The 12,085-nt window shown below is 45.1% G+C and overlaps 1 protein-coding gene across 1 annotated transcript in view; it reads right to left on the bottom strand.

The window, feature by feature from the left end:
• LOC127579050 (N-terminal EF-hand calcium-binding protein 1-like) overlaps nt 1-10,925 on the bottom strand; it is a 129,967-nt gene extending 119,042 nt beyond the window's left edge. The window contains exons 1-2 of the mRNA XM_052031682.1: nt 10,799-10,925; nt 10,394-10,434 (exon numbers count right to left, since the gene is read on the bottom strand). Of these exons, the coding sequence (XP_051887642.1) occupies nt 10,394-10,434; nt 10,799-10,925 (168 nt within the window). The remainder of the gene's footprint in view (nt 1-10,393; nt 10,435-10,798) is intronic.
• Nucleotides 10,926-12,085: the final 1,160 nt, after the last annotated feature.

Here is a 12,085-nt window from a genome sequence, read left to right as displayed (position 1 = left end):
TTCCTCTCCAGAAAGAAGCCCAAATAATTGATTTGTCGTTACAACCTCATTAACGTACAATGCTCCTTTAGCAGATGATGCACCTGAATTGCCCGATCCCTCTCTTTCTCTATCCCATTTACCAAGGAATTTGCCCCCTCCTCATTGCATCTGATGAAATGTACCATTGCATCCTTACATACATTGAAACTTACTTCCCAGTTCCTGCACCTGACTCAAGCAGTGGTGTGGCACTTGGTAGAGCAGATATGCAAGTGAGCAATTAACATCATTGATGATGCGATGAGGTTTCAGAAACCATCCCTCACCTCTTAAGTGGAGATTTTGTAGGGGTTTAGAATTTTACACCGTTTGTTATATTGCCCCATCTTGTTGAGCAGGAGCAGATGGAGGCTATTCAGCTCATTGAACCTGTCCCACCAACCAATAAGATTATTGAAGGTGAGATTATGTCCGAGAATTGAACAGAGGGGCTGGGAATAGAAGCTGTGGAGATAAACTGGGCAACGACATATGAAAGCAATGATGTAGAACTACAATAGGAAATCTTTAAAACCATATTCAACAAGTCCACTCTCCCTATAAACTCTCTGGGACCCCGATTCCCACTCTCCCTTTAATTCAATGGAATCCCAATTCCCACTCTCCCTATAAACTCACTGGGGCTCTGATTCCCACACTCCTTTTAACTCACTGGGGACCTGTTGCCATGCTCTCTTTAGGCTCACCTGGTTTACTGAAAAATTAACCATTCTACTGTAAAACCTCTAAAAAAAGGAGAACTAAAAACATGTTGGTGAACTAATAGGAGAAATATTCAATAGTCCATAAAATATATCAGTCTGTCACCACCAGAGTCCAGAGGGTGCTGGATTATAGTAGTTGTACTGTACATAGCCACCACAGGACTACATAAGACTGATAAGAAAAGAATAGAGATTACCAAGGAACATAAAGCAGAATAATAAAATATTTTACCCATTTATAAATTAAGGAAAGGATGTGGAAAGGGCCGTAAAGTAATAGCTCGAACAATACTACAGATAATGATATGGATGCTGTACTTATCCCATCTCTTTGAAAAACACCAAGCTGATTAACTTATTATTTTGCTTTGCCATTTATCAGGAAGACAAGTGGACATGATGTTGGATGATGAGACAAGTAATGAAGTGGTCCCATTTAAAATCACATTCAACGAGAATAAAATCTCTGGTCTTGATTAATTGCATCCACATACTTCAAAAGAATCTCAAGAAGAGATAGAAGGATTACTACACATATTTAATATTTCATTAGAAACAGTGTTGTGCCAGAGGACTCATGTGTAGCTAACATAATACCCACATTTAAAAAGGGGGATAGATCGTGTCCAAGGAATTATAGATCAATCAGCTCAAAACTGGTGCAGGATAAGTAATGGCATCTCTACTAAATAAGAGAATAAAACACAGAGTATAATAATGAATAAACTGTATGGATTCCAAAATGAAAAATCGTGCTTGACCCACCTTATTGAACCTTTAGAGGAGGTATTAGAGAGGGTAGATAATGGTCACGCCATAGATGTAATATATCAAGATTTCCAGAGTCCCTCAAATAAGACCCCCCCACAATGGATGAATGGAAGAGGTGGAGTCAGAAGACAAGCAGCAGAACAGATTGCCATCTGGCTTCAGGAGAGCAGAGAGTGGGAAGAACTGGCTGCCATTTGTAATGTAAGAAGGTGGAAGGTGGATCATCATTGTTTTAAGGTGAGAGGGGGCAAGTTGAAAGGAGATGTGCGAGGCAAGCATTCTACACAGAGAGTGGTAGGTGAGTGGTAGGTGCCTGGAATGTATTACCAGGGCAGTGATGGAAGCAGATACAATACAACATTTAAGAGGCATTTAGACAGGCACATAAAGAGGCAGGGGATGGAGGGAAGTAGACCATATGCAGGCAGATGGGATTAGTTTAAATTAGCAACATGATTGACACAGATATCACGGGCCGTAGGGCCTGTTCCTGTGTTGTACTGTTCTATGTTCTGTGTTCACAATTTGCATTCATGATTTAGACTCCAGTATCGAAAACAGTAAATTGGTGGATGATGCCAAACAGGCGAGAGGTAGTACAGAGGACGATTACAACCACAGTTAATGAATCTGCAGAATGGGCAAATATTCGGCAAATTAAGCTCAACACAGAAAAATGTGAGGTAGCAAGTTTTAGTAGGAAAATAGAAACGTGCACATTTAGGTGGGGTGAAGAAACAAAGGGATCTTAGAGTGCATATACCCTGATCACTAAAAGGTGTGTGAGAAATAAAAGGCTGCAGATGCTGAAAATCTGAAATAAAAACAGAGAATGCTGGAAGCACTCAGCAGGTCAGGCAGCATCCACGGAGAGAAACATAGAGTTCTGATGAAAGTTCATTGGTCAGAAACATTAATTCTGTTTTTCTCTCCACAGATGCTGCCTGACCTGCCGAGCATTTCCAGGATTTCATTTTTTATTTTAAAGTTTCTATTTATTAAGAAGCTGATTCCTGTACATCAAATTAGTCTCGTCAGATATTATGGGGAATTGATAACTATTTCCACAAATTGCAAAGTTTAGGACCAGGAGAGGAGAATCTCAAAACTGGTGCCAGGTCTTTCAGGAGTGAAATTGGGAAGCAATTCTGCCCACAGAGGGTAATAGAAAAAAGGAACTCATTTCCTCATATGGCAATTAATGTTAAGCCATTGTCAACTTTAAATCTGAAGATGATGGACTTTCATGAACCAGAGGTATAAAGAGATGTGTGGAAAATACAGAGCTAGGTCATAGATTAGCCATGATATTGAATGTTAGATGATGCTCAGGGGACTAAATGTCCTCATCCAATTCCTATGAACCAATAAAGTCAGGAAATGATTATAGAGTCATAGAGTTATACAGCACGGAAACAGGCCCTTTGGCCCAACTCACCCATGCCAACCAAGGTGTCCACCTAAGCTAGTCCCATTTGCCTGTGTTTGGCCCATATCCCTCTAAACCTTCCCTATCCATGTGTCTTTTAACTGTTGCAATTGTGCCCACCTCTACCGCTTCCTCTGACAGCTTGTTCCACATACTCACCACTCCCTGTGTGAGAAACGTGTCCCTCGGGTCCCTTTTAAATCTTTGCCCTCTCACCTTATACCTATGCCCCTCTCGTTTTAGACTCCCCTACAATGAGGAAAGGACTGCGACTGTCTACCCTATTGATAGCCCTCATGATTTTATAAGCCTCTATAGGTCACCCCCCAGGCGCTTTCGTTCCAGGGAAAACAGTCCCAGTCTATTCAGTCTCTCCTTATAACTCAAGCCCTCCAGTCCCAGCAACACTCTTGTGAATCTTTTCTTCACCCTCTTCAGCTTAATGACATCTTTCCTACAGTGTGGCAACCAAAACTGCACACAATACTCCAAGTGCAGTCTCACCAACATCTTGTATAGCTGTAACATGATATCCCAACTCTTTCTTTTTCAATCTTTTTATTAGTTTTCAAATTAATACAGATTAATATATAACTAATGTTTGTACATGTAATACAAAGAGATCGGGGGAACAATCATGGCATGGATAATCATAAAAAACAATAAAGTATATAAAAAAATCTGTAGATCCAACGATCTTTTAGTGAATGAATAGATATCCCAACTCTTGTACTCAGTACCCCGACCAACGAAGGCAAGCATGCCATATGCCTTCTATGCCGCCCTGTCTAACTGTGTCGCTACTTTCTTGGAACTATGTACTTGTACCCCTCTGTTCAACAACACTCCCCAGGGCCCTGCCATTCACTGTGTATGTCCTACCCTGGTTTAACTTCCTAAAATTTATCACTTTGCTCTTGTCTGAGTTAAATTCCATCTGTCATTCTTTGCCCACATTCCCAGTTATCGAGATCCTGTTGTAACCTTTGACAAGCTTCTTCACTGTCCACTATACCACCAGTTTTGGAGTCATCCACAAATTTACTAATCATGCCCACTTACATTCTCATTCAAATCATTAATATATATGACAAACAACAGGGGACCCAGCACCAGTCTCTGTGGTACACCACTGGTCACAGGCCTCCATTCTGGAAAACAACCCTCCATTACCACCCCTTGGCTCTTACCACTGAGCCAATTTTGTATCCAATTGGCTAGCTCACCCTGGATCCCCTATGATCTAACCTTCCAGCCCAGCCTACCATGTGGGATCTTGTCCAAGGCCTTGCTAAGGTCCACGTAGACAATGCCTACTACCCTGCCCTCATCAATCCTCTTGGTCGCCTCTTCAAAAAACCCAATCAAATTTGTGAGACATGCTTTCCCACACACAAAGCCGATTCTGAAGAGATTTTTAGTACTATTTGATAAAAAGCTGGTGGTGGATTGATTAAAATGCCAATCTTTTAAAAAAAGTATTTTCAGAATATTAATACAGCTCTTAACCACGTTAGCTCTCTCAAATACTTCAAATGAAAATGACAAAAATGTTAAAATGTTGTACTGATTCCTAGTGCGTTTTATGTTTGGGTAAATGCAAATAAATTTCGAGCAAAAATGTAAGGAACTAAAAACACTTCTCAAAATGGGCACATATTCCACACAAATCTTCCCCCAGATCCTCTACTGAGCTCAAAGCAGAAACTCTTGACCCGTCACACTACCTTTTGATAATAAACACCAAAGTAACCAGAAGTTGTGGGGTTGAAATTCCTCCTTGATCCTGTGTACTGAATTTACAATATGGCAGAGTGTAGGGCGTATACATGCTTTTCAAAATCTGACTCCTTTGATGCAGTGTTGCCTGCTTAGCACACTCAAGTTAAAGTAAATTTCTAGTCAATTTCAAAGGGCCGAGTAATCTTTGTGGGCATGTAAACTGCAACTTCCCCTAGCATCCTGTTGCCTTGATGCCCATTGTCTCTGAAATTTCATGACACACTCTACACTTGCCCATCACTGGCCACAGCAGTGGTGTATTCCTGCTTCATCAGTGGGGTTGGAGATCAAAGGGATGGGGATGTTCATGTCCTCTGCCCCTGGACAGTAAATATGGAAGTCTAAGGAATCTGCTCCCTCCAAGACTGGGGTCTGAGCTCCCAAGCAGAACATTACCTACTCCCACAGCCCTATCTCCAACACATTGTGGCATTAAATAAACAATTTATAGCATCAGTGCAAATGACATGATTTTCCAAGAAATGTCACCTTCCATTTAGTTCAACAATGGATCAAGAATGCATTAATTGATGCACGTAACTTACATGAGTTTACTTAGAGCCGTAGAGAGATACAGCACGGAAACAGGCCCTCAGCCCACCAAGTCTACACTAACCACCAACCACTCATTTACACTAATCCTACATTAGTCCCATTTTGATTCTCCCCACATTCTTATCAACTCCCCCTTCCAAATTCTACCACACACCTACATTAGGAGCAACTTACAGTGGCCAATTAACTAACCTAGACAACTTGGGATGGGGGAGGAAACCAGAGCACCCGGGGGAAACACATGCAGTCACAGGGAAAATGTGCAAACTCCACACAGACAGCACCGGAGGTCAGGATTGAACCAGGGTCGCTGGCACTGCAAGGCAATGCCCCTACTAGCTTCACCACTGTGCTGCCCTTTACATCACCCAGAGCAAGCTATTCATCCCATCATGGGTGTTTGCGCTCCACACCAATGGTTCCTGACCCTTTTGTATAAAAGCCTCACTTGTTCACACTCTCTCCTCTCTCTCACCACCCCCCAGCCCCAACACATAAACACCACGTTTATGGGCAGGCTCGGTAGTGTAGCAGTTAGCGTAACGCTATTACAGCGCCAGTGACCCGGGTTCAATTCCGGCCGCTGTCCGTAAGGAATTTGTACGTTCTCCCCGTGTCTGCGTGGGTTTCGTCCAGGTGCTCCGGTTTCCTCCCACGTTCCAAAGACGTACGGGTTAGGAAGTTGTGGGCATGCTACGTTGGCGCCGGAAGAGTGGCGACACTTGCGGGCTGCCCCCAGTATATTCTCAGTAATGCAAAAAGATGCATTTCACTGTGTTTCGATGTACCTGTGACTAATAAATAAATATCCTACATGATGTCGCGGCCACTCCCTTTGTGGCTGAACCAGGACTCTCAGGGTCTGCCATGAATTCGAATATATTTTCATTGACTTATACATGTTCAGTATCATTAAAGTCTCACCAGTTCACTGTAACCTCCAACACTACCCTGTCCTCCCAGGATATCATGGGAACCACTGCTTCATTTGAACCTCCTCCTGGCTTTTACACCCACCAACATGTCCCTCTGTTGCTACCATTCCTGTGTGCTTGCCAGGCTTCCTCTTAAATACAACAGTTCTATTGGCCCGAGCCCCATTTTGTGATGGCAGTTTCCACTCCACCCACACTCTGGGCAAAGGTCTACCACCAGACTGCTGAGACCCTCAGCAGGTCTGGCAGCATCCCATGTGCTGATGAAAGTCATTGGCCCAGAATTACATGCTGTTTGGAACACGGCCTCAGACGCAGTCTGGATCATGGCCTCAGTTTCAAGTGCTCTTGAGCCATCAAAGGGATACACAGGAAGACGTGCAGATGTCTCACTCCCTGACTCTGCCACATGGGAACATGGAAGAGTTGTCACTACAGCTCCGCCTTCAATACTATAATTCCAAACAAGCTTACCTCCAAACTCCTAGACCTAAGGCTCGACACCTGCCTTTGCAACTGGATCCTTGACTTCCTGACCAACAGACCGCAATCAGTAAGGATAGGGAGCAACACCTCTGGTATGATTATCCTCAACACCGGTGCCCCACATAGCTACGTCCTCAGCCCCTTACTCTACTCTATATACACTCACAAATGTGTGGCCAAATTCTGCTCTGACTCCAATTACAAGTTCATAGATGACGCCACTGTAGTGGGCCAAATCTCCAGCAGTGATGAGACAGAGTACAGGAAGGAGATAGAGAGCTCGTGACATGGTGTCATGGCACAATCTTTCCCTCAATGTTCAGCAAAATGAATGGAAGCAGGGTGGCATACACGCCCCTGTCTGCATCTATGGTACTAAGGTGGAGATGGTTGAGAGCTTCAGGTTCCTAGGTGTAAACATCACCAACAATTTGCCCTGGTCCAGCCATGTGAACACTACGGCCAAGAAAGCACACCAGCACCTCTATTTCCTCAGAAGGCTAAGGAAATTCGGCATGTCCCCGATGACTCTTACCAAATTTAACAGCTGATTCATAGAAAGCATCCTCTCCGGATGCATCACAGCTTGGTGTGGCAACTGCTCTGCCCAAGACCGCAAGGAATTGCAGAGAGTTGTGGACACAGTCCAGTCCATCACGCAAACCAGCCTCCCCTCCACTGACTCTGTCTATACTTCTCACTGCCTCGGTAAAGCAGCCAACATAATCAAGCACTCCTCCCACCCCGGTCACTCTCTCTTCTCCCCTCTCCCATTGGGCAGAAGGTACAAAAGGCTGAAAACACTTACCACCAGACTCAAGGACAGTTTATATCCTGCTTGTTATCAGACCCTTGAATGGACCTCTCATATGCTAAAAGGTGAATTCTTGATCTCCCAATCTACCTCGTCGTAGCCCTTGCACTTTATTTGTCTGCCTGCACTCCACTATCTCTGTAACTGTAACACTATATTCTACATTCTGTTTTTTCTTTTTAGTACCTTAATGTATGGTATGATCTGTCTGGATGGCACACAAAACTGTATCTTGGTAATAATAAACCGATACCAATACCTTCCTCCCTTGGCCAGACAGCTCATCTCTCCAACACTCATCTTTTCCCCCATTCACACATACAGATGCTGACTCCCACTGGGCCAACACCTTGGCTCCTCATCAGTGTCAGAGCCCAGGGGAGCCACTCCACTGCAGAACTCTCTATGGACGTTCAGCCCTATCATGGTTTGCAGCAGAGCTTCCAGGAGCAGGAATTCTACCCAAGTTTTCTTTGGCATTGATGAAGCATCTCACCCTGGTTAATATTCTGGGTGCTAAGACTTACAACCGCTGAATGTCCCTGGTGCTCTATGACCAACATCTTGTTTGTAAACGCAAGAAAGCAAGCATGCAATTTGTACACAGTAAGCTTCTGCAAAGTGACACTGAGAAAGCTTTGAAGCTTCTCAAAGTGAGTGGGCAGGCACGGTAGTGTAGCGGTTAGCATAACGCTATTACAGCGCTAGCGACCCAGGTTCAATTCCGGCTGCTGTCTGTAAGGAGTTTGTATGTTCTCCCAGTGACTGCGTGGGTTTCCTCCGGGTGCTCCGGTTTCCTCTCACATTCCAAAGACGAATGGGTTAGGAAGTTGTGGGCATGCTGTGTTGGCGCCGGAAGCATGGCAACACTTTCGGGCTGCCCCCAGAACACTCCTACACAAAAGATATATTTCACCGTGTGTTTCCGTGTACATATAACTAATAAAGGATACCTTATCTTATAATAACCAGATTGTCTTCTAGTCATTAAGATACAAGAGGCTACAGATGTTGGAATCCGGAGCAAAAAACAAACTGTTGGAGGAACTCAGTGGATCGGGAATCATCTGTGGGGGGGGGGGGGGGGAAGTAATTGTCGATGTTTCGGTCCAGACCCTGCATCAGGAATCAGCAATTCCTTTCCCCCCCACAGATGCTGCTCAACCTGCTGAGTTCCTCCAGCAGATTGTCCTTTTGTCTTCTAGTCATGTTTATTGATGGGTAGTTATTTGCAAGAAAGAATTGAACTCCTTTGCTATCCCTCAAGATAAAACCATAGGACTTTAAAAGTCCACATAAGACACAGAAGGGGCCTCACTTTAACCTTCTGATGACAATGCAGCATTGCCTTCTGTACAGCACCCGAGCACAGCATAGACTTTGAGCCATAGTCTTCTCTGAGACACTACCCACTGAGTTCAAGGGACAGAGAGCATGCTCAGAAGAAGATACTGTCTGCAGGTTATTCTTACTGCTACCTATTGTATCTTTCACAGTAAATACTGTGTTAAACAGGAACTCTAGTCGTGTAATATAAAAACAGAAAATGCTGGAAATACTCAGCAGGTCAGGCTGCACCTGTGAAAGAGAGACAGTTAACGTTTCAGAAGTCAAAGACCCTTCACCAGAACTGGGAAGGAGGCAGAACAGGAGGTTGATAAACTGCAGGGGAGGGTGGGAAGGGATAGGTCTCTGATAGGGTAAAGTCAGGGGTGACCATTGGGGGTAAGCTGTAAACAAGGTCACCTGATCAGCGAGTGAGTGGGAGCAGGTAGAGAGTCAGAAGGTAGACCGAAAGAATGTAGGAGTTGTGAAATGCAGAGCAGGGGGCCATGCCCGGCAGCTCAGGCTGGGCACATCCTCCATTCCCCAGAGAGAAATGAAAGAAAAAAAGGGGGCAAAAAGCAACAAACACGCTGAGCAAATATCACAGAGAGACGATTGATACAGACTGAAAATCAAGTTACCTCAGTATTGTAGAATCAATAATACTGAGTCCAAAAAGGTGGAACATGCCCAGACAGAAGACGAGCTGCTGTTCCTCAAATTTGCATTGGATCTCGTTATAACAGAGCAGGAGGTCACAGACCGATAGGTCAGACCGGGAGTGGGATGGAGAATAAAAGTGGCAGGGAACACTAAACTCAGGGTCACCCCTAGGTGGTCTTCAAAGGGGCCACCCAATCTGCCTGGTTCTTTAGCAAGTTACACCCTCCCACACTTTATCCGGGGGTGTGAAAGGGGAACAGAAAATGCATCAAAGGAGCAGCACATTTTTTTCTTAAAATAAATGTCGCACCTGAAGGAGAGCTGACGAGAAGTTAGTCTGACAGCCCAGTACAGGAGCAGACCGCTGCAGTTGGAAGAGGGAGCAGACCCAGACCTCCCCTCCCACAGCAGCCTCTCAAAGGGGGCTTCTCCCTGGTGTCCTGGCCAACATTTCTTCCCCCCCCTCACCCTACAAAAAGAAGTGGACTATCTGCTGCCTTTCTACACTGCTGTTTGTGAGATCTTGCTGTGCATGGATTAGTTCCCACATCTTCATTAGAGCAATGACCAACTCTTAAGTTGCCCCACTGACAATAAGTCGCTTTGGGGTTCCCCCCCCCCCCCCCCCCGAGTGCGTGGAAAGGTACCACAGGGGGGCAAATAAAAATGCAGCTCTTGTGGACTCAACTTTCAACGTGAGCTGTTGACACTCTACAGACACTGGGGAGAGGAAGGCTGATCGCGACTGTCAACCAGAATCATTCACTGCCAGGAGGAACCTCCAAAGGCACAGCATTAAATCAACTCAGCGGTCACTCCATTCCCCGCTTAGCAACAAATAGCAAACGATTGATTTAGAAATCGGAATTTGCACGCTTCTACTCACATCAATGAACACTGGAACGGCCGCGATGACGTTGCCTGCTGCTGGGGGTTGTTTTCAGCGTATTTCCCCGTCCTGCAGACATAGTGTGATCATCTCCACTACAAGCCATCATCTCTGGTCTGAGTCGGAGGGCAGCAAAGGGGAGCGGGGTGGGAGTGGGGGACGGGGGACGGGGGGTGTTGGGTGGAGAAAAGCAATGAATTCCTCCCAATGTGGCAGAAGGCAACACTGATTCGACTTTCCCCTCCCTTGGATTTTTCCCCTCCCCCCTTTCTTCAGGAAGTCTATGGGTTCAAGAAGTCTGATCCAGATGTGTTGTGGAGCACCTGCATCTGTGGGGAGTACAGTGCTGAGGCGCCGTTCAGTGCCTTTGCTGCACTCACTGGCTCTTCCCTCCCTCCCTACTACAGAGCACCCTCAGCATCAGCAGAACTTTCACGCTCAGCGCCTGCCCTCTCTGCGGATTGGCTCTTCCTTTGTGGTCCTGATCCGCTTCTGGATGGCCACTGGCTGTGCTCTGACTGCCAATCATCCCAGGTCCCGCCCCCCCCCCCCCCCCCCCACACAGCAGCCGGATCAGAGGACAACTCCCTCACCAGAAGGTATCTGCAGGGAGAGGATTCCTTCTGATGCTCAAAGATCGGACATTAAACCATGTGCCTGGGGAGAAGAAAAAATAAATAAATCCTATTTTCGAAACTCTTTTATTGTATAATGCCACAACCATCAAGTTGTGGTCATAGAGTCATACAGCGTGGAAACAGGCCCTTCGGCCCAACTGGTCTGTGCCAACCAAGGTGCCCCATCCAAGCTAGTTCCATTTGCCAGCATTTGGCCCATAATCTTATTAACCTTTCCTATCCATGTACCTGTCCAAATGTGAATTGGTAAATTGGTTTATTATTGTCACATGTGCCAAGGTACAGCGAAAAACTTTGTTTTGCATGCTGTCCATACAGGTCATTTCATTACACAGTGCATTGAGATAGTACAAGGGAAAACAATAACAGAATGAAGAATAAGGTGTTACAGCTACAGAGAAAGTGCAGTGCAGGCAGACAATAAGGTGGAAGGCCAAAACAAGGTAGATCGTGAGGTCAAGAGTCCATCTTATTATACTAGGGGACCTAGACTTTTAAAAAGTTGTCATTGTACCTGCCTCAACCCATTTCCTCTGGCAACTCATTCCACACACATACCACCCTTTGTGTAAAAAAGTTGATCCTCAAGTTTCTATTAAATCTTTCCCCTCTTACCTTAAACCTATATCCTCTGGTTCTTGATTCCCCAACCATGGGAAAAAGACAGAGTGCATTCACCCTATCTATGCCCTCATGATTTTATACACCTCTGTAAGGTCACCCTTCAGTCTCCTACATTCCTGTCCTGCCGAACCTCTCCTTATAATTCAAGTCCTTTAGTCCTGGCAAAGATTCTTGTAAATTCTTTGCACTCTTTCCAGCTTAATAACATCCTTTTCTACAACAGGGTGACCAAAACTCTACACAAAACTCCAGGTGCAGCCTCTCCAAAGTCTTGAACAAGTTGAGAGGTCAATGACAATGGTTCACTTATCCTCCCAGTGAATTTGTATGATTTTGTGGAGGAGTGTTGGTGGAATTTTTCCAGTGCCTTGAGATGCCTTCTGCAGGTACCCCAGATTTCAGAACCATACAGTAGGGCAGGAATGTG

The sequence above is a fragment of the Pristis pectinata genome, chromosome 16 (assembly GCF_009764475.1).
Source record: "Pristis pectinata isolate sPriPec2 chromosome 16, sPriPec2.1.pri, whole genome shotgun sequence".
NCBI classification, from domain to species: domain Eukaryota; kingdom Metazoa; phylum Chordata; class Chondrichthyes; order Rhinopristiformes; family Pristidae; genus Pristis; species Pristis pectinata.
Note: the sequence above shows the minus strand (reverse complement) of the source record. Positions and strands in the feature narration are given on the sequence as shown.